Source organism: Motacilla alba, chromosome Z (assembly GCF_015832195.1).
Source record: "Motacilla alba alba isolate MOTALB_02 chromosome Z, Motacilla_alba_V1.0_pri, whole genome shotgun sequence".
Lineage (NCBI taxonomy): Eukaryota > Metazoa > Chordata > Aves > Passeriformes > Motacillidae > Motacilla > Motacilla alba.
In genome coordinates this window covers 60,130,706-60,152,134 of record NC_052046.1, presented here as the reverse complement: position 1 = coordinate 60,152,134, position 21,429 = coordinate 60,130,706, and the positions used below count along the sequence as shown (strand labels likewise).

Genomic DNA, 21,429 nt, shown 5'->3' with positions numbered 1-21,429 from the left:
TCCCACACAAAATTAGAAGGATTGTGTACTGAAAGGACCATGCCATTTAGAAACTTCCCCACATTTTGCAGACTGTTTGGGTAATAGACAAAGACTTGAGATTTCAAAGTATCACATTGCTTTGTCACTAATTTGTATGTGTTTCAATAAAGCCTTTCTGTTGACCCAATATATTACCAGTGTCTGATGAGGGCTTAGAGAATGAAAAAGACTTCTCCTAAACCAAACACTGATAAATTATGTAACCTTCTTTATATAGTGAACAAACTCTAGATAAAAGCAGTAACTTCTAGATGTTAAGAAAACTTTGGCCAAAAAAAAAAAGTAAATGTAATTGTTTTTAGGGGATTTTTTATCATTTCAGTGAGATAAACAAAAATGTTACTCACTCCTGTAAAAAAGCAAGGCTCACTAATTATAAAAAGGTTAGATAATATGAATAGGAAGGACTCACAAATACGAGTGTAGTGTTAGAAATGCAAATAGGTAGATAAGGCCAACTGAACGTGCTAAATTTTTTTAAAGAAAACTTACATATTACCAGGACTTCATGGGCAAAAAATGTATCACATCCACTTTTAGCAGTTCACACATGTCACAAGTAGTCCAAGTATTCCCATTGATGCAATGCAGGCAAAGCTCATTTGATGGAGGGGGGTAAATGTTTAAGCAGTGTATTTGTTTTGAGCTCCCTGAAACAGAGGCTACACTCCTACTTTTAATATGTCTATATTACAATAAACCCTATATTACTACAAACCATATCTGCATGTGACTCAGCCCTGGAAGAACGACAGATAACAAGAACAATATTAGTGACATAAAATATAGGAATAGAATACACAGAACTAGTGCCTAAAAATTTGCATGCAGATCTAGGCAGAAAAGCTTCTGTGGCATCATACAGAAACGGGCATTTAAAAGTTTGCTCCTACAATTTCCAACCCTCTTGTAATTCCAGGAATAGTTAGAACCATTGGAATGCTGGTATAAATGAGAGTGTGTAGAGGTCAAGAAGATTAGATCCACGTCAGACTTTTGTTTTATTCAGAGGTTTGGCTTCCTGCCCTCTGTTCAGGCAATAAATTGGCTGTAACAGAACTGCTTCTAGCATTCTGTTCAGTAGAAGTATCCCAGCAGAGACAAAACCACACAAAATAAGGTAAGCAAGAATGGCAGAATACAGCAGGATTAAATAATTTAAGATTATGTTATCAGACTGTTCGTTGAAATTTTATGAAAGGGTGATTTTTTTCAGTTGACCTTAAAGTTTTCTCAAGAAATCTCTTTCTTCATCTAGTTTATATTCATTTTTGTGTATTCCTGTGTCTAGTTTAGATGATAGATTTTGTAAAGTCTGATTTGAAGAAGACTGTAGCCATTTTTTATTATCTATAGGATGCCAAAAATTCTTTTTAATCCTCTTTTAAATTGGAATAAGCCTGGAGGAATTACTACCTCTGCTAGCAGGCCTGACAGCTGCAACCCAATACACTCAAGTAAAACAGTTCTGACCCTGTAAGGATCTTAGACATATCATGTTAGGAATTTGTCAACACTGTATGAGATAATATTTGGAACAAACCACCATATGGATGAACTCCAAAATTTGAAATGTTGTTTTTATGTACTGAATTTGATTAAATTTAATTTTATGATCACATGTGTCTTGGGGTTAAATGAAAGAGAGAAACAAACAAGATCACAATGGGAGTCAGAGAGGCCATATAACAGGTTTTCTTTGCTGTCTTCATATCAATGAATTAATATAATCTGTGTAGTAGTAAAAAACAAATTTCTTCTGCTTTTAGTATGATCTTGTTGTCATTGGCCACAAACATACTCATTAGTTTATTAAGAGTAGTTAGACTGCTGCTAGTTTCAGCAGTTTAAAGAACTTTAATTCCCTTATGCTTAGTTTGGATGCAAAATGAAACTAATCAGATCCAAGTTACGAAAACAGTGGTTGACACATCTGCAACCAAGAACAATATCCAAATCTTCTTAGTCCACTTCAATCTACACCTTACAGAAGAGAAAAAAGAACTGAAGAAAGAGGTATGAAAGACATTAGGATAAAGAAATCAACATAGGAAAATATACACAGCATAAAAGACTATGACAAAGTATGAAAAATGTGGGCATAGGTGACATGTATATAAGAACATGTAATGGCAGGAAAGTTTTCTTGAAATGGAAGTATTTATATGTCACTCAGTCTTAAGGAATATATGGCAATTCAAGGTGTGAAATCTTGTTTTATTTATTTTAGGGAGTTTTAATTGTTCTGGAGAACTAATTGGCTTCTGGAGAGTCAACAGAGGTGAAGTTCTACCACAGACTTTTCTATTTTCTTCTTGTTTAAACAAGACAAAGTAATTAAAATTTAGTAGAGTCTTTCATAACATCAAGGTTACCTGTCCGTAATTCATCACAGAAAGTTTCTTCAGAATTTATCCACTTCCTAAAAATGTTTCTGAAAATGTCTCTGAACTGGCCTGCCCTCTTCAGGAATTCTTCAGTCCTGACTTGTGAACGTTCTCCTTTTTTTCTTACCGTTGTGAGTGTAAATAATGCAGGTGCAAGACTGAACATAGATCAAAACCAGGAATTGGGATCTTCAGAACTTCTGTTTAAGAGCAGCCAAACTAGAATTACACTTGTTTTTAGTAGGAAACTTGAGTAAGCGATTGTGTGTTTTTGAGCCTCACAGACATAGCGAAGTGAAGGCTTTTGTTAATGAACCCCCAGAGGCTTACGTCTCTCAAGAGCCACAAGGTGGCATTACTGTCCACACACACCACAGAGACCGATTCAGGCGGAAGTTTCCAGAGCCAGGTTTCCTAGTGAAAAAACACAAAGAATATTTTCTTTTGTTAAGAATGGTCAGTGTGATAAAGCACTTTCAGCAAGATGAGGAAGACTCAGCCTTTTCGTTCTATCTCTGACTGCAAGTTATCACTCATTATATGAGCCTTATTCTCAAGGAAGAGTAGTCCCATATAATAAATATTTCACTTTTCAGTGATCTAACTGAATGTTGTTATAACTAGAGTTGAATGGAGTGAATAAGAGCCTTAGTTATCCCTTTTAGTCTGGTAACAAGAGAACTGCCAGAGACAGAAGTTTTTCATTTCACATAAAAATTTAATACAAAGCTTTGCATCAGGGAAGTGAGCCAAACCAGAAAATAAAACTGCCCTACTCTTCCTTGGGTGAGTTTACAAACCATTACACTTGTGTCAGAGCCATAATCTTTCTGGTCTGACAGATATTTAATTATTCTGTGCAAAGCCGCATGGGGCTAAAATTGTACCCATCTCAACTTGTTTCATTCACCATGATGCCAGACAGAATTGAAGCTCGTTGTTTTCTTTGGTCTGCACTTGCCATAAAGACTTGTCATAAACAGGTGACTTCAAGAGAGCATGTAGACTTCAGAATTTCAGCTTTCCTTTCTTTAAACCGAAGTAACATCCTTAGCTTTTCTGAAATGCAGTGATTTAACTTGCAACTTCAGGATACCTTAGTAGCTGCCTGGGTGGTTTCACCATCAATGTAGTTCACATTCTTAGACATCAGCCTCTCCTTCAGGTATCTAATTTGATGTTCCCTAATAATTATAACATATTCCTCAAGTTTCCAAATTCAAGTCCTCATTTCTAAGGCAAGATTTCCTGAAGCTTGGTTCAAGATTGCAATATACCTATGTGTGCCTCTGAGAGTCAGGTTATGCTGTTTTGACCTTAGCATCACTTTCAATCACTGATGAATACTTTGACAATTATCTTAGACTGTATCCACAAAATGAATATGATTCACCAATTCAGTTAGCAAAATGCAGCTAGATTCCTATGATTGACAAACAAAAACTGAAGCCACAAACACTGCTTATATATTATCCAAGGGGGAGTCTTTCAAAACATATTCGTTCAACACAGATGTGTAATCCATGTTGGCATGCATCTTAGTGAAAGTTAAGGTAGTTAACTGATTTACCATCACTAGAAATGCAGGTTTTTTTGCTTTGCAAGTCAAAGGCTTGGATCATGCAAGCAGCCAAACATTTTTTGAGTCTATCTACTTCTATTAACTGTCATTTATCAAAATTATATTTGAAAACTTATTTCTCAAAGGAAACACAAAGTCTTGCAACAAATTCTAACTCCTATTTTAGGGCTCAGAAAGGAAGTCAAGTGAGATCATCATCATCGCTATTTCTTCAACGCCTCTGCAATGCTGCTCCGCTCAGGTCGTAGAAAGCCGTATCAAATGCCTCTCCGTAGAAGGCAATCTGAGAAGAAGAAATTTCTGCTTAGAAGTATGAAAACAGCTCCTGGAAAGCCAGGTAACTCTTACCTGAGTGACAAATATATTTGTAATCTTGAAAAGAATATTCCAATCCAAGGCAAAATCCAACAAAATTAAGCATGTGGAACAGCTTTTCTGTAATGCTGTCTGAAAAAATATATTTGGTGAAAAATAGACCCCAAAAGCTACCTATAAGACAACCAGAACATAAATACTCCTTAAAATACTGACATTACATTTTTCACCCCACCATGTTCAGACCAGTAATTCCTAATGTGCAAATGTACCTCCCTGGAAAAGGGTGAATAATAACCAGACCTGCCAACCATTCTAGTTTGGGCACTGTACTATTTCTTGTAATTCTAGTTATAAGTAGAATTCTTACACTATAGCTACTTCAAGATAGAATTTTTTAAAGGTTTGCTGTATTGATTATTGTAGTTGTTCTGTTGCTTTTTAGAATAACCCATCTTTTTTTCTGGAAGCATGATTGCCAGCTGCCTTTGAAGAGAAAACCTTTGTCCAACCACAAATCAGCTATGCACATAATCAAAAGTCCAACACAGAACCTGCTACTTCTGGAGTGTGTGATTCAAGCTGTCAGGATGTGCATCATCCTTCTCTTTCTGCAGAGCTTCTGCTCAGCCTAAACAGGGTGGAAAGAAAGCTTCTTGGAAACAATGCAATTTTTTCAAAGTATTTGCCTGAATACAGATGTTTCAGAGGAGGTATCTTATTATAAAATACGTAAAAAAGTTTTTGGTGAAGTTAAGCATTCCTGAAACATGATGCCACTCCTGATGCATTCTGTGTATCCTATTGTTTTGTTTGCCTAATTATTCTGGCAAAGACAGGATTTTTTATCTCACAGCATACCCTGGACGTCTTTGTCATCTCAGAAACATCTTAACTGCATTTGAAAGTATCAAATAATACTTCCAGTATTATTTCTTCCAGTAAAACAATGTTCAGCTGAACATAATGAAAGTTGTGATTTATAGTGTTATTCTGGAGGTGTGTGATATCCAAGTGTCTGGACATACATCCTTCTGACATCCAGAACAACACACTTGTGTTTAGGAATGAAAGGGAAAAATTTCCCTCCTGGAAACTTTTAGTTAGAAATACCTGAGTTTGTTGGTTTGTTTTTTGGTTTCTTTTCAGGATGAGATGTCCAATTCCCAAACTAAATGCTGCCATTTTAGCTAGCACTCTAACCTAAAAAGTCCTATTTATACAAAGATCCAATATTCAATATGCAAAATTGGGAAACAGGCAAGTACTTACCTTTGAAATACAGGAAACTAGTCTATAAACAGTATGCTGCAGAGAAGCATTCCCTACTTTATCTCTTCTTTTCTTCATAAAGAAACATACAACTTTATTTTTCACATCTCTCCACTCAAAGACTTCTGTGAACAACCTTGTTTTGGCTCAGGCTTCCCACAGAGCTCCATCGGCTACTTTAAGTCTACTCATTCACTAGCCAACTGCAAATGTGGACCCACTCTCCCACATTCAAATTCATCCTGTCCCCATTAATCATTAGTCTTTTTCAACGTAGCTATCTGCATGCTGTCCACCATCCCTCTTTCTTACACTATTCCTCAGCCTCTTGACTTGAAAGCTATTTTGTCAAACTCAAGTTTTCATATATTATTTCTCTAAAAGGTTGAGATATGTATTTTCTGGTCACTGATATAACCTTCTAAGCAAAGAAATATTTATTTTTCTTCTTTACACCAATACCAAGCCCTCAAAACAGCTGCTTAAGCCCACTGGATAATTTCTAGTATATGTTGGCTCTACTCCTCATAGTTCAAATATACACAGATTATCAAGTAATGTTGTAATGTTGTAATGTCTATGCTGATAGTAAAATTAATTATAACTCATTTTTATTAGTGTTTAGCTTGCGAAAAACATTGAAATGTTATATACTAACTGAAGATTCAAAAACAGTGCATTTTGATATAGATGAAGATGGTCATCATGAAATATCTACCAAAGATTCACAATCCCATGAAGGTAATGTTCCTCACGTACCAGAACTCACCAACTGCATGTATAGTACTCAGGAAATTTTCAAATGTACTATTATGTGTCATGTGTCCCTGTGCCCCTCTCTCCAAGAAAGACACTGAGGTGCTGGAGAATGTCCAGAGAAGGGCAATGGAGCTGGGGAAAGGTTTGGAGCACAAGTCCTGTGAGGAGCAGTGGAGGCAGCTGGGGGTGTTTAGCCTGGAGGAAAAGAGGCTCAGGAGGGACCTTATCTCTACAGCTGCCAAACAGGAGGGTGTATCCAGGTGGGGTTGGTCCATTCTCCCAGGTAAAAAGAGGCTGGAAGAGGGGAAATGGCCTCGGGTTGTTACAGGGGCAATTTAGATTAAATATTAGGAAAAATGTCTCTGTTGCAAGTGCTGCCAAGCTTTGGAACAGGCTGCCCAGGGAATTGTTTGTGTCTCCACCCTGTAGGGATTTAGGAGCTTGGATGTTGTGATTAGGAACATGGTGTACTTGGCAGTGTCAGATTATGGTTGTATTCAATGATCATAAGGGTCTTTTCCAACATAATTGATTCTGTGATCCTGTTCTCTGTAGACATAACAATATATTGTATCTGTATGAATATTGATAATGATACAAGAAAACTTTGATCCTGATTTACAGTGGGTATGCTATATATTTAAATGATAAGATTATATTGTTCACGCTCATTTGACTTAGTGGGAAGTCTAGACATTAGCTCAAAAGAGAGACAAAGGAAAGGTAATGCTCAAGAACATATGCAAAATGCAAGAAGAAATGCAAAATGGAGAATAGGGCACGTTTTGGAATTTGTGGGGTTATTTTGTTTTTAATTGAACTCTTTTGTCTCAAATGGGGCTTCAGTATTTGACACCAAAGATGTTATCATAGCTATCATCATGCAAAGACTTGTTAGAGGATATGATTTTGGTAAAGTTAGGTAATATCAAATGCAATTATTCTACAATGATGCAATTGTTCTAGAATGGTACCATTTCCAGAGATGTGAAAGTAGAAAAAAAAACTCAATAAAACATATTTTTAAACAAAATAGAGGAAAAAGTTAAAATCTTTTAGTTAGATTAATTAGTTAACCGTCTTTAATTGAATTACTAAAAATTTCATTCTACTAAATTGGGAATAAGGACAGCTATACTGATAGGGTACTTAAGTGTGTTTTGTATATTTTCTAGTATCTTTTCCTTGATAAAGTCAAATTTAACATCAAATTTTGCAGTCACTCACACAATTATTATTGTTAATTTATGAACAGAACCAAAACCTGTGTAGGTATACAATGGAAGCAGTTTGTGAACTGATGCATAGTCTGACAAGCCTGATGTAGAAGATGCTGATATTTCTAGAACACAAAAGTAAAACCAAACCAAAACAAAACAAACCAAAACAAATGAACAAAACAAAACAAAACAAAAACCAAAAAACCACCCCAGCAACAATAAGAAAGGAAATGCTGTGTAATATTATTGTGCATATAAGCACCAAAGACATATATTAATGATGCAGTTAAGACAACATAATATTAGGAACAAGTTGCAATGAGGATGTTTGTGACATTTTATACCAGAAGTGGGTGATGTTTTCCCCAGCTGACTAGATGTGTGATTCAGGCTGATGTTAGAAAAGCCAGAAACAACCTGCTGTTGTTACCTGTTGCCTTCCAATCACATACATTTCATATTAAGGTACTCACTTTCACTGCCAAAGCCCTTCAGGCTCCTCTTTAATAGCATACTTGGCTTTACAACTGGTCACCAACCTCTCATTTCTTATGTGCTTTCTCTGTTGCAAAAGATAATTAAGCAATCAATACACTTTTTAAGCTCAGTGCTCAGACTTCAGTGTACCTGCTCACAAGTGTAACTGTACAGCCTTACAGGGTTAAATGAATTCAGAGACCCTCAAGAAAAGGAATCTGATATCTGTAGCAACTACACACTTCTTCTCAGATTATGTTTCAAAACAATTCTTGAAACTGTTTTATTATTTTTAAATCTGAGGAATGTAGCTCTCTAATTCCACGTATTTGTTAAATACCTTCTATTTTAGATATTGCGTGGTTAAGCGTGTTCACAAGGAATGAAGCAGCAGTCACTGATAAACATCTTGTGGGAAAAACAGGTATCATCTCTTTGTTAGGGTCTGGTTTTGAAGATATATTACAGTGTAGGAAAAGAAGGTAGTAGTGTTTTACACATAGACTTGCCATTGGAAGTAACGTGTTGTATCAGATTTTTCACTTAGCTCAAGTTACTGGACCGGTCTAAAAATAAAATAGCCTTTCTGTGTTCCATAAGAAGAAATCTTCAAAGTTACAAAATTTGTAAATTAGGAGTAGTGGCTTGGACTGAAAACAAATGTATGTAAGGGAATATATTGTATACAAACTGGAACATACAATTGTTTTTTGTAGAAAAGTGTGGATATTCTATTGCTGGCATATGAGTCAAAGTGAAGACCTGTTTTAACAGGAGATGAATACCAAAGAGAAATTAATATGAAGAGAGAGGAGGCACACTTTGGGAATTTCCATATTGAAAACTTACAAAATTATTGAGAAAATCAAAGATATATTAGTTCAGATATTACAATGGAAGAAAAATGCACTGTAATTACAATCATCAAGGGCTCCTGTAACTAATAAGAACAAATCTGGTCCAGTACTGTATCTTGAAGATGGGACAAATGAGGATTTCTAGGGAACAATATAAAAATGCTGATATCCTCCCAAATCCCAAAGCTATGCATTTAAGCAAAAAAGTATTTGTATTTATTTAATTTCAAGGCATTTTCTTTGCATGGATTTTAAAATTGCCCCTTAGACTCTGGTAAGGTTTTAGTGACCAGAGAGACAATGTAATTAATTCAAAAACCCTCAGAGAGTGGAAGTATCATTGATATACAATCACAGAAAGGTTCCTTACTTTCCTTGCCATTCTCTGGCTGCTTGATAGGCCACTTGTCACATCTTTTAGAGGTGATAAAGTTGGGCTCCTTTAGGGTCCCTCAGACTAAACAATGTATAAGCAAGTCACAATAAACTGTAGATGGAGAAAGACACAGTTAGTTAGGATATAAGTCATGTTGATGGATGTCCCTGGTCACTGGATGGACTCCTGCATACCTCTTTTGTTGTCACTCTTACCTTCAAGAGAGAACACTCTTGACTTGGATAAGAAACCTCTCTTGCCTGTTGATGTGTCTCTTAAATGCTACAACTGAAATTGGACAATTGCAGCTGAGGCAATTTAAGGTGATGTCACAAAAAGTAATAAAAATTACAGAATTGTAGACCTGTTATAGTAGCCTACTATATTTATCTAAATACTCATTTAAACTGAATAAAGCATAGCCAGTTTGAGTTTTTCTCATTTTTTTATCAAGGATTTTTATGCTATTTTCATGCTATAGCTGTCTCAGAAAAATTCCTTCAGAAGAATAGTACAAAAGCATTACAGTTAAGAAAAGTTAAGGCAACTAAAATCAGGGCCAAAAGCAGCTAAAATTAGTCAAGTGAAATGAATATGTTCTGCTAATTCTGAATATTGTTCAAAAGCAAAAAAATGCCTTTGGTAATACGTAAAAAACCTCCAAATTCCTTAACTGTAAGTGGTAATGCATAATAATCTAACATCTTTTAAATTTGTATTCAGCTGCTGCAGTTAAACATATAGATTAACTACCACTTTCTTTTATATTCTTTGCCTTGGACGCAACACTTGTCATTCTTCTAAAAACACAAGTGGTGTTTTTTGAAGTTTGCAAGTCCGTCAGATAAGTATACCATCACTGAACAGTCATTAATGTACTGGGTTTTGCTAGGTAATGCTCTTATGTGCTGTATCAGTTGTCAAAGGGTACCTTAATTTATTTACTTTTTGCTGATGTCTTGGAGTACCAGAAGGTTACAATGAACATTGTCAGTTTAAATGGCTGAAGAATGTCCCATATTATTGATATCGTCTTACTTCCTGCAGCTGAAAAAACAATATTAGCTCAAAAATGGAATTAATCCAATGCATCCAGAATTATAATAGTAGAAGGATTTTTATCTAGAAACATGCAGAAAGTAGAAGGGAAAAAATGTTACATTTTCCATATTGATATATACATAGCCGGGTGAATACCATAAACATGTTTATTACACATATGAGTTATCTACCACTACATATGCCTTTGTAGTTCATATGACATGTAGTAATGTATAACTGATATTTCATACATTGACCATAAAAGTATACTTATTAATTATATATATGGCAAATTTAAAGTCTCACAAAGCCACAGGTTTTAAATACTTTAGACAAGAGAATGGTTTCAAGAGTGATTGTATTTATTTCTATTCCCATGCCTATAAGCTATGTTTTCTCTTTGTGGATCATAGTCAGCTCTTTATTTTATAAGGTGATACTCATATTATTACAATATTCTTCTCTGTGTAAAACAGATTCTAAAAATTTGGTGAGCCTCACACAGAGATCAAAGCTTAATGAATTTGTCCTGTTGTGCAAGGGTAAGAAGCGTCTCTGTCTGAAGGTAAGCAAGTTGTTTATTATCTTTATAATGTGTGGGTGCTCTCTCTTACTGTAAGGCAATTTCCCCCACAGAACTTTTCAAATTCATTTTTCTTTCCACCTTCCACATTTCATAACTTCTGAGTGTGTCCCCTTATTCTTTTTTTGTGAAATACTCAGAGAAGATCATTGCAAAAATTTTTGGATTGGGTAGTCCACTACTGCCACTAGAAGACAGTCAGGGAGACTGGGGTCCAGTCTCTGTGGAGGAAGAGGGAGCTTCTTAGCCAGAAAACATGCAGGAAAATAGGAGGGGAGTAAAAAGCAGAAATCTTGCCTTGGAAAGAGATGCGTTTAAGATGGAAATTATTTTCTTCCAATGAATGCACATCACAGGACAAGGAATGAGATGAAGAGAAAACACAGCTGCATATCCAGTTTCAACCATTTGCCATCTGGTGTCTAATGATTCCCATTTTCTCCAGTCTTGTGAAGGTTTGTTTCTGATAGGAAGGGAAGGCAAGGCTAGTCTTCCCCAGAGAGGGATTATAACCATTGCTGAAATCTGTCTGAGGAAGAATGCTATGTTGTAATTTACCATCTAAAGCAGAGTAAAGGTCCAAGAAGCTCTGTTTACACGGGGATGTTGAGATAAAGAATAACCCTTTGTCTAATGTCAGCCATGCATGATGGCGTAAAACACCAAATGATTTCTCAAAAAAGCCTTAGATGTTTTTCATTTGTTTTTAAATTACAAATGACTCTCCATAAAATCTATTTCCTGAACTTTTCTAAGGAAATGTATGTTGTAAGATACATAAATTAAATTTTTACCCTATTACTCACAGAAAGGGATTTTCCTTTCTGTCCCTGAAACAGCAACTATTTTTAAAGGATTTTTCTGATGCAGAGGTTGCCTTCTCATAAATCAATTGTTTGAAGGGTGTTCCACCAAATCAAGAGAAGAACTGAGTGTTGAGCCTAAATGGACTTTATCATAGCATGGGTTCCCGACAGGGTGATAATTAACATTGACTCCATGATTCCAGAAGGCTGATCCATTCCTAGATATGAGAGCTGCAGCCACAGAATTTTACTTTGCAATGAACTATTTTAAAATGTCAGGTCATACCAGATTATGTTTCTTGACATAATTGAAAGCAGTTCTTATCTGAAGATGAAGACATACTTGGTGTCTACCAAATATGTAAAAACCTTGGAAAGATCACAAATCTTTCTTATTCCAGAACAATACAAATAATTTCCTTAGTCTCAACAGGGACTCTGGTATGGAACAGGACAAGGCTTCTTATCAGGGCTGCATTTCAAAATAGGACCTGGGCATTACACAGTTTGAAGGACTGTCTTGAGTATTTGCTTCCAACCCAGTTCATTTTGTGCTGCAAATGGTGAAGGAGGAATATATTAATGGAATTTTTTCAATAATTTATCAATTTATTAATCTGGAATCATTTGAATGTAATCATTATTGAACTTCAAAAAAAAAAGAGTTTTCTTTAGAACTAATGCCACATTTCATGGGTTTGAAAAGCAAAATATGATGAAAAAATTACCAAATTAAATTACAAAATTAACAAATCTGTGTGTTGTAAACACAGGTCTTAAAAGCATCCTGTTCAGAGCCGGATTGTCCTTCAGTGGAGAGATGTGATATGAAAACTTGCAGCCATGAAGATCCTGACTTTAAACAGGTATACAATCATGATCAAACAAATAAAAACCTGTGTGTGAGACTGGGTATGCAAATATAGGTGTGTAAAAAGGGCAGCTAAATTCATCCTGTTACTCATTAAGTGACAAATTGCTTACTTTTCTTTCAGCTGATTTTTTTTTCTCAGAAAAGGGAAAAATACAAAATTTTCCCTTAACTTGTATTTATGACTACATCCTTCAACCTCCAGGCAAAATATCTGACTTTCCATTAAAATATGAAAGGTGGATATGTTTCCTGTATTATTATGCTTATACAAAATGGAGGGAGACACAAAGTAGATTTTATCTGGTACAAATTCTTTGGCAAGATGCAGAAAATCTGGGTGAGTATATTAGCAATAGGATCTAGAAGGCTGCTCTTGAACCACATCCAGCTGGGTAAATAGGCAAAATCATAGGCAACTTAGAATCATGAGATTCTTCATAAACCTTCTAAAATGAGTGTACCTATCAGTAAATAATTCCTAATGTGATGAATAATGCCTGCATTGTCCTTAGGATGAGAAAGTGTGGGAATAGTGCACTGAGATGGAGAAATACTTCTCATGGATAATGACAAATCTATGCAGGGCTGCAGTATGATATTTTGTCTGCTAGCTTTGAATAGTAAATCTTAAAGACAGGCATTTTCTTTTTTTCTATTTGAAGACAGCCAGTAGACTTAGCAGAAACATGAAAATCTGTGGACCCTATCGATATACCAGGAAGGGTTGTATATAGTGTTATAAACATTCATTGCTGTAACCAAGGCTATTGGAACATTGAAACATGGTTTACAACCAATATTAATTGAAACATCTTTTATTAAATTAAATTTTAAAATATTAATTAGGTTGTAATAACAATAAGATAATTATTTAAAATTACAGCAAGTAATAGTTTACAGTAACATCTGATTCTGATTGGGGATTAAGTCAGAAAGGCAACACAGGTGACAACTAATATTTATTGCAATGCTGTTGTGGTAGGTGTGGAAAACTGCACTGTAGGCACGACTATGGGCTCACACAGTTTGCACAGTGGCAGTATCTCAGCCAGAGCAGTAGTGGAGAAGCCAATCCCAACAGTTCACTCGGAAGCATTTACTTATAACTGTGATTATTTTAACTTTATAAAAGACCATGCTTATAGTAATTAATATTATCATAGAAAAAAACGCAGTTAACTACACAAAAGAATTATCTCAGAGCTACAGAATAGTATTTCACTGTAGATTCTCCCCTTAAAAGGTTTTCCCAGTTCCTCATTGCTCATAATTCTCCCAGTAGGTAAGACAGCTCCCATTTTATCATTTGCATTAATTATGTGTAAATTTTTACTGTTTCTCTTTTTTACTCTTCCAGAAGTGTAGAAATCAGTGAGCATATAATGGTTATCAAAGAAGTACATATCTTCTTCAGTACATATCACTACTACATCTGTAGTATCTCACTTCAGTGTAACTTCTGTTCTGGTTCAACCATATTTTATGTATTCTTGACCCATTACTACCCTCAGACTTTTGATGATGTATACATTACCCTCTCAGCTTTTTTGAAGTACTAGTAGCACTCAATTTTCCCTCTGCTTCAGATCTTCATTATTTAAACATTTGCTTAAAAGAATACTAAAGGATAGAATTCAACAATTTCAATTGCTGGATCAAGCTGTTTTTCTTCAAGCTGTTGTTCCTTGCTGGATAACGCAAGGTTATTAGATCATTGTATCTGGACAGCATTTGCCAAAGTTTTGACTGGAATATCCCAGCCTGGGTGGACTGGGACCTGAAGGACAGCAGCTGTGAAAGTTCTATTAAGAGCTGTAATAGTTTTTATTCCACAGTCCTCTCCATTTCACTGAGTAGTTTGATGAAGACAAGAAAGAGATTATATACAGTCATGAAAGACTTTAAGAGACTTATTCTTTATTCAGTTAAGTAGGCCAAAATTAGCTCCAAACATGTAAAATCTGGCAAGGCCCACCCAGATACCTTGGTTCTGAAGTTTTGACCTTTTAAGTACTGGCAATGCCATGTTTACTGGGTTTGGTAGCAGGCTGACAGAGGCACAGTCCTTTTTCATAGCCAGCATGCAGCTTGAGGTTTTTGGGTTTTTTTGCTCAAAAAAGTTGATTCATCTATTGAAAAGCCAAGGAGTGATCTGCAAGCCGCACTCACCCTTCAGTAGTCACATATGGCTAGTGTAGAAGTCTGATGGAAGTTGAAAGTGCACTGTTCTGGGCTGAACAAAGTCACACCACCATTGAGGGCTGCTGTATCAGAGATCCTGCACCTTTGGTATGAATGGAATCAAAGGTGGCAGAGTGAATGCTACAGCTGATATTGCCAAAGCATTTTTCTGGATCACTTCGACAGCAGTATGCAGGCCAAAGTTTACTTTCAGTGGAGGGATGTCCAATACACCTGGAGCTGACTGACCCAGGGCTGGAAGCATATCCCTACTATTTGTCTGGAAAGACCAACCGTGGTAAAAAAGATAGACTGAGGTGTGTTGCTCCAGCCAGCATCCAAGCCCCTGCCCCAGATATTCATGCAGACCCACTCCCTGCCAGTGGACAGGGGAGAGAATATGCAAGAAATGATACCTCACTTCTTAAAATTTAAAAAGGTTTATTGAACCACAGCAAAGGACTGAATAAGGAAAAAGGGACAGCACTGGGTGTTTAGCTGCAGCCAGACACACACTGCTCACACCCACAATAATCCTTATATATGCTATTGACAAGCCAATCCCCTGGTAAGCCAAGCCTCCCCACACTTGCGCATATGTCACTCTTCCAACCCAGCTCCTCCTTCATCCCGCCTTTTGGAGTCTGTGCAGTCCTTCTTGCTTCAACTTTCCCAATGGTCAACTTTCAACCATAGAGAAACAACTCTAAAGAGATCAACTTTCCATATAACAAAACTTACATGAAAAAACACCAGATCTTTACAGAACTCCTTTTAACCTTTTAACATACATTTAACATTCATCAGAGCCAACATCACACTATCCATTTATTACAGAATAGCAAGAGCAAAAGTAAGGAAATTTTTGAGTTAAGAAAAAACTCAAAAGTAAAACATATGAAGGCCAGAAAAAACCACAAGTGATGCAAAAGCACTTACTCATTTCCTCCCCTGACCAATGCTCAGCCAGTCTCTGAGTAGTAGTCTTCTCCAGAAGCAAACACCCATCCTCCCAATCCCACAATTTCCATCATCTGCACCAGGCTTTATGACTGGCCATGATATCACATGACATAGAGTATCCCTCTGGCCACTCTGACACAGCTGTCCTCCCAGCTGTGTTCCATCTCAGCCTCTTACCCGTCCCAGTTTACGCACTGAGCTGAGTGGGAAGAAAGAGAAGCTCATGATGTTGTGCATGCACTGCACAACAATTTTCTCAGGTGTGTCATCAATCCTGTTTTAGCCACAAACCACATAACTAATTTGCAATGCCTTCCAATGTCCATAACTTTTGTGATGCAATTGAGGTGGCAGCTCAGTTTTACTGGTTTGCTTATCATCATTGCACGACTCATGTCTCTTTGATCATGTGCTGTTTGATTCCTTTGATTCTCTTTGGTCTGAGGCAAAATGCAGATTGCAGTGTGCCCTACACTCCTTTGTGTAATGCATCATAACACCACAAGATATTCTGTTTCAGCTGGTCTTCAAATCCATTCCTTTTGATCTTCTAGTTTCTTCCTAGATTACAGCGCAGTATTTGAACCTAGCTTGGAATAATGCTCATTGTACCATATTCGTTCTGACTAATATAATTTTGAGTCTATTTATTTTAAAACTTGTATACTACTCTCTCACATCTTTTTCTGTAGTTCCCATCACTGACATGTTTTTCTTTAGCCTGTGAAGACAATATTTGTCGTATTTTTCTGACATAAGCATATGTGTTCTATTTCAAGTGCATTATTAATCACCTGTGGGACATGAATAAAGGTGAAATTTTTGTCATCAAATGTGGAACCTAAGCTGTAAATTGGTTCTTCATTTAATGCAGTGGAAAGCAAAATAGCAGATTGCAACTAAAAATCAGTAGCTTTTTTTCTTGGAACTTGCAAATTATCTTGACTCCTACTGTAGAAACTGTCCTCAGGAGGAATGATATTTGGCAGTAGTCCACCACATTCTCCAGGTTTTCTCATCATCCTTCTTTACAGGTCATAATAGAAAATCACCTCTGCCATGGTTTCTTGCAAAACATTTTGCTCTTTCCAATGACCTGCTGCACATCCGAGCCCTAATGGTGTTTCATTATACTTCTATTTTGAGTTCTTCCTTCTCCCAGCCAAATAGTGTCACTCTCCAAATAATTTTCCTCTTACAGTTTTCCATCTAATTTTCCACCATTTCATGCACATGCAGTAGGTATTTTTAAATTTCTGGATCTCAATCTGCCTTTGTAAGCATGTAAATTTTGCTTTACAAAACCCCTTTGGAATCTCCCTTGCTCTAGCATGAATTTCTGCATTGTACATATGAATCTGTCCCCTTGCTTTTACTGGTTTTCTTTCACCAAGCAGTCTTATTCCTTTTATGTTTATTTTTTACCTTTCTGAGTCCCTAGAAGGTATTCCTTTTATGTTTATTTTTTACCTTTCTGAGTCCCTAGAAGGTATTTGTTTCCCAAAGACAAATTGTCTTCAACTTTCTTAATAGTATTTTTTAAAATTTTAATTTTTTGGATTGAAGCTGCAGACACTGTTGTTACATTGAATTTATCAGGACAGAATGTTCTAGCTGCTTCCCATTATAGCTTTGCTGATAACAGAAGGTGTATTCCCCAAGTTTCCTTGAGGTACTCTGCAATAACTGCAGGACATTTTCTTTCCATCTCCTGTTGTCATACGGGCATTGCTCCTTCTGTCAAAAGGTGGTTATTGCCAACGCTGTAATCTCCAGCAAGCTGGTACCCTTGAATGCGCTCCTGCTTTTCCTCAAGCATTCTGTTTCCTTTTAGAGGACCCCTTAAGCAATGACAACACACCAGACTAGACAGTTATAGGACTGGGCAGAACATGAGCAGACTTGTAGAACATGGGCAGAACAAGTGTGTTCAACAAGGTCACTCAAAAGGAAAGTTAAAATAATTTGATTATGATAGGTTCAGTTTTTCCCAAAAGATACTCTAAATTCCCTGCTCTCTGGCAGGAAGCTGAGTTGGGGGAAACACAAATCTCAACCTTCTAATAATTAATGTCCCACTGTTAGCATCAGGTAACTATTCACGCAGTATTCGCAGTTACTCCTTCACTCAGTGCACACAGGCAGGAGCAGGGGCTCATACCCCACGCCATCAGGTTCCAGGCAGCTGCGCACAGTCACACCCAGAGGTCCTGGTTTCAGCAGCTGTGTTCACACACACTGCCCTGTAATCTCTGTCCAGCTGCAGCAGCCACTTGGATGTGATGTGGATTACACGACCAGTGGTAGGTGCTGGAGACCACAGGCAGGTTCAGCAGCCCTTTGGTGCCTCAAGCTTAACAGTTTCTGCAGATTTCAGCACATACTCTTCCTCTCTCTGGCGTGATGTTTTTTTGTAACTATTTCTCCATCCCCACCCTGAAGTGCCCAGTCAGCCCAAGCACATACACCCATGCACATACAGAGAGTCGCTCTTTAGACAATAGCTATTGCTCCAGGGATGGACCTTTAAAAAAGTGCATTGGGAACTGGAGATATACAGAAAAGCCATAGGTAATAGAGTTTAAGGGTAGTTTCTACTGTAACGTTCTAATTTTACTTCAAAAGAGGCAAGAAAAACTGTGGATTCACATTTTACTGCTAGTGGCAATCGACAGGGTAGGCCCAAGGTGAGAAAATAACCAGGTTAAAAACCCAAGTTATCATAAATACACTGAGGAAACTGTGCTGGTGTTTCTGTGAAGCAAAGGAGTGCATCTATTAGTCTGGTATTACTCAGTCCTTTGGGGGACATGGGTATTACTTTTATTCATAGCTATCACAGAATCTATCCCAAAATGATTGGTTTTTGCCGAAGGTTTATTTAAAAATTGGTAAATATGAGTCACTGGAGAAAAGTATAACCAGCATAAAATATAACAAACCAAAAACGTACGTGAATTTTTGTCACATTTGACATTATAGAATGGCATTAGAAATACAATGTGTTTTTTTTCTTTGCGTATTTTCATAGCTGAGTGAAGATAATAACTTTTTCATCATGCATTACCAAGGAGATTCAGTGCAGTTCCAATGCTATGAAGACAGAAGTTACTATCTGTGTGTGAACGATGACTCACTTGATATTCGCAAGCTGGAAAACAAAGAGCCCAACGAGGAGAAAAATTTTTACTTCAGGGTGTCATATTTACAGGAAAAGTAACTTGGCCACCTTTCAGTAGCCGAAGTGCCCATACAGCTCCTAAGAAGATGAGGAAGTTTGAGATCAACTAATTTCTGTTTGAGCTAAATTTTTACATTTTCATAATTTCTAAGTCACCAACATCCTTTATTTCTGTGCATTCAATAACAAAAGAGGAAGGCCAAGTTTGAAAAACATACTAACTGATCAGTCTCTGTGTCCTACCTACCAATTATGTTGTTAAGGAAACAACATATTCTGGTGTGGGAAAATTTATGGGGGATATTTCAAAGATGGCAACAATAAGGAACATATTGTTCATAATATATGGCATTAGTTCTGCATGCGATAAACATTTTACTTTTTAAAAACTGTTTCTTATAAGTTCACCTGAATGTGACAAGAAAACTTTCAGAAGTTGTTAAATGCATATGTGCATGTCCTGACTGATTGACTTGGAGAAAGAGTCAGAAAAGGTGTCTTGACTCTATCTGAGAATAAGGGAAGATGCTGGAAGCTAGAAGATGTCTCTACGCCTGTAGCTCCAAGCCAGCCCATATAGTCCATTATGCAATTTCAGCATCTCTCCAGCATGGCAGTTCTCTAAGAAAATGTACACAGAGCATCAGATGCACAATGTGCAGGTAGAGGGAGGGAGGCACTGAACTGATGCAAATACAGCAGAAAATTGCTCTGACAAATTTGCTGCCACTTCTGAGTCATAGAGGGAAATACAATCACATGTTCAATTGCAAAGCAGAGTGCAGAACGTCAGAAAAACAATAATGTTCAAAATTACTGAATAAAATAAACACTAAGTGTTTATGTGGGATACACTGGAGGAAACATAAGAATACTTACCTTTGAGCAATAGGGTCTGTCAGTGTCAAATGGAAGATGTTGACACTTAAATGTCCATAGACCATGCCCTGCAAACCATAACCTATTTGAAATACATGAGAAAACAACCTGAAAGTTATCAGGATCACTGAGGGTTAAAGGTCTGGTTCTTCATTGCTATACATGGACTTCCACTCTGATTTAGTGGCAATTTTCTGTGATGCAGATAATTTGCGACTGTATGTGTATAAATGATAGACATGATGCACCTACGCCAAGAAACTGCTGCTTAGTTGCAACAAAACAGCCTACAATATAAGACACTTGCAAGAATAGTCCTGTGCAAGTATAATAAACAACACGCACCTGAAATAAGAATCCTAACATCAGTCAGTCAATCACACCAATGCACATTGCATTAATGCAATTTTCTGTTGCAAACTAAACTCCAAAGGTCTGTAAGACCTTAAAAGATTTCACAGCTTGCTTGTTGTGTTCTTCAAATAGCAAAAATCTTTATGCTGGTTATAATACTCATTGAAGAGAGCTTTTAAATATTTTTTAAATAATACTTACAACCTCTGGACCTGACAAAGGTTCAATAAATTACCAAGAGTTAGCACGAAGGAAAAAAAAACCCAAAACTCTAGATATTAATTTCAGCATTTATTACACTAGAATCAAGCTAACTTAAACTACATAAGATGTTGCACAAGAAATAGATTCAGTTGTAGTAAGTACATTAATTTCACTATCTGATACACTAACACTTCATAGTCATACATTTATTATTGGTAGTGTAATCACCTCACGAAATTACAGAACGTGCTAGATGGCAAGTTGATGAAAACACAAGTCACCATAAAGCTTGTACAAAGCATATTAATGAAATCAACATTGCTGATATCACCACAAAAGTAACATTTACCTCAGTTAAATTTGAATCTGCTTCATAGTTAAAATTTAAATTATTATTATTATTATATGCAGAATTTTGTGCTTTTACCATGCACCATCTTTTTAACAATTCAAGGGAAAATAAGCCCTTATGGAATACAGTAGTGGTAATTTTGTAAAATTCTGGATTTGATACCTAAGATAGTAATATCATTTGACTTATTTTCTCATAAAACACAGTAAAATCAGACAACTTCATAACTCTTAATGTACATAGTAAAGCAAGTTAAAAAATTCTTTATCCTAATCTTTGCTGGAGTCCTATTTTGATCTCAAAATCCTTTCAAACTGACATTTTCCAGTTCTCACTAATCTAAGTGTCTTGTGAGTGGCAGATAAGTTTTGAATATGTGGGGTGGAAATCATATAGAAATTGTATTTTAAAACAGAAAATGAAAGCCATTTCAGAATGACTTTCATTTTTAGCCTTTCAGAAAAATATAGTTTCAAACCCTTTACAATAAAATCCAATGTGTCTAACGTTCTAATATGAAATATAATTAGTATTTTGCTGTTTAAAACAACAATTATATTCTTTAACTTTCATTTAACAGATGTGGTAATTATTAAAGTAATACTATAGATATGTTGCTCTTGTATTTCTGCCCTTCTAAAGCTGTGCCTTAAATAAAGTACTGCATTTTGTTTGCTTAGGCCAATGACATGCAAGTATTCTTCATATATTACTTGTAGTATTT

General features: G+C 36.3%; 1 protein-coding gene across 3 annotated transcripts; it reads left to right on the top strand.

The window, feature by feature from the left end:
* Nucleotides 1–1,012: 1,012 nt before the first annotated feature.
* LOC119696041 lies at nucleotides 1,013–21,015 on the top strand. 3 transcript variants are annotated; one of them, XM_038125547.1, is made up of 8 exons: nucleotides 1,061–1,162; nucleotides 2,273–2,323; nucleotides 4,178–4,348; nucleotides 6,217–6,339; nucleotides 8,407–8,478; nucleotides 10,805–10,893; nucleotides 12,491–12,583; nucleotides 18,767–21,015. In XM_038125547.1, exons 3-8 carry the CDS (start codon nucleotides 4,237–4,239, stop codon nucleotides 18,953–18,955), a joined length of 678 nt encoding a protein of 225 aa, XP_037981475.1. In that variant the 5' UTR covers nucleotides 1,061–1,162; nucleotides 2,273–2,323; nucleotides 4,178–4,236; the 3' UTR covers nucleotides 18,956–21,015. The 3 variants fall into 3 exon arrangements, with proteins under 3 accessions (XP_037981477.1, XP_037981474.1, XP_037981475.1); XM_038125549.1 differs by lacking the exon at nucleotides 2,273–2,323 and having other exon boundaries at nucleotides 1,013–1,162; nucleotides 6,274–6,339; XM_038125546.1 differs by lacking the exon at nucleotides 2,273–2,323 and having other exon boundaries at nucleotides 1,013–1,162.
* The last annotated feature ends 414 nt before the right edge of the window (nucleotides 21,016–21,429 follow it).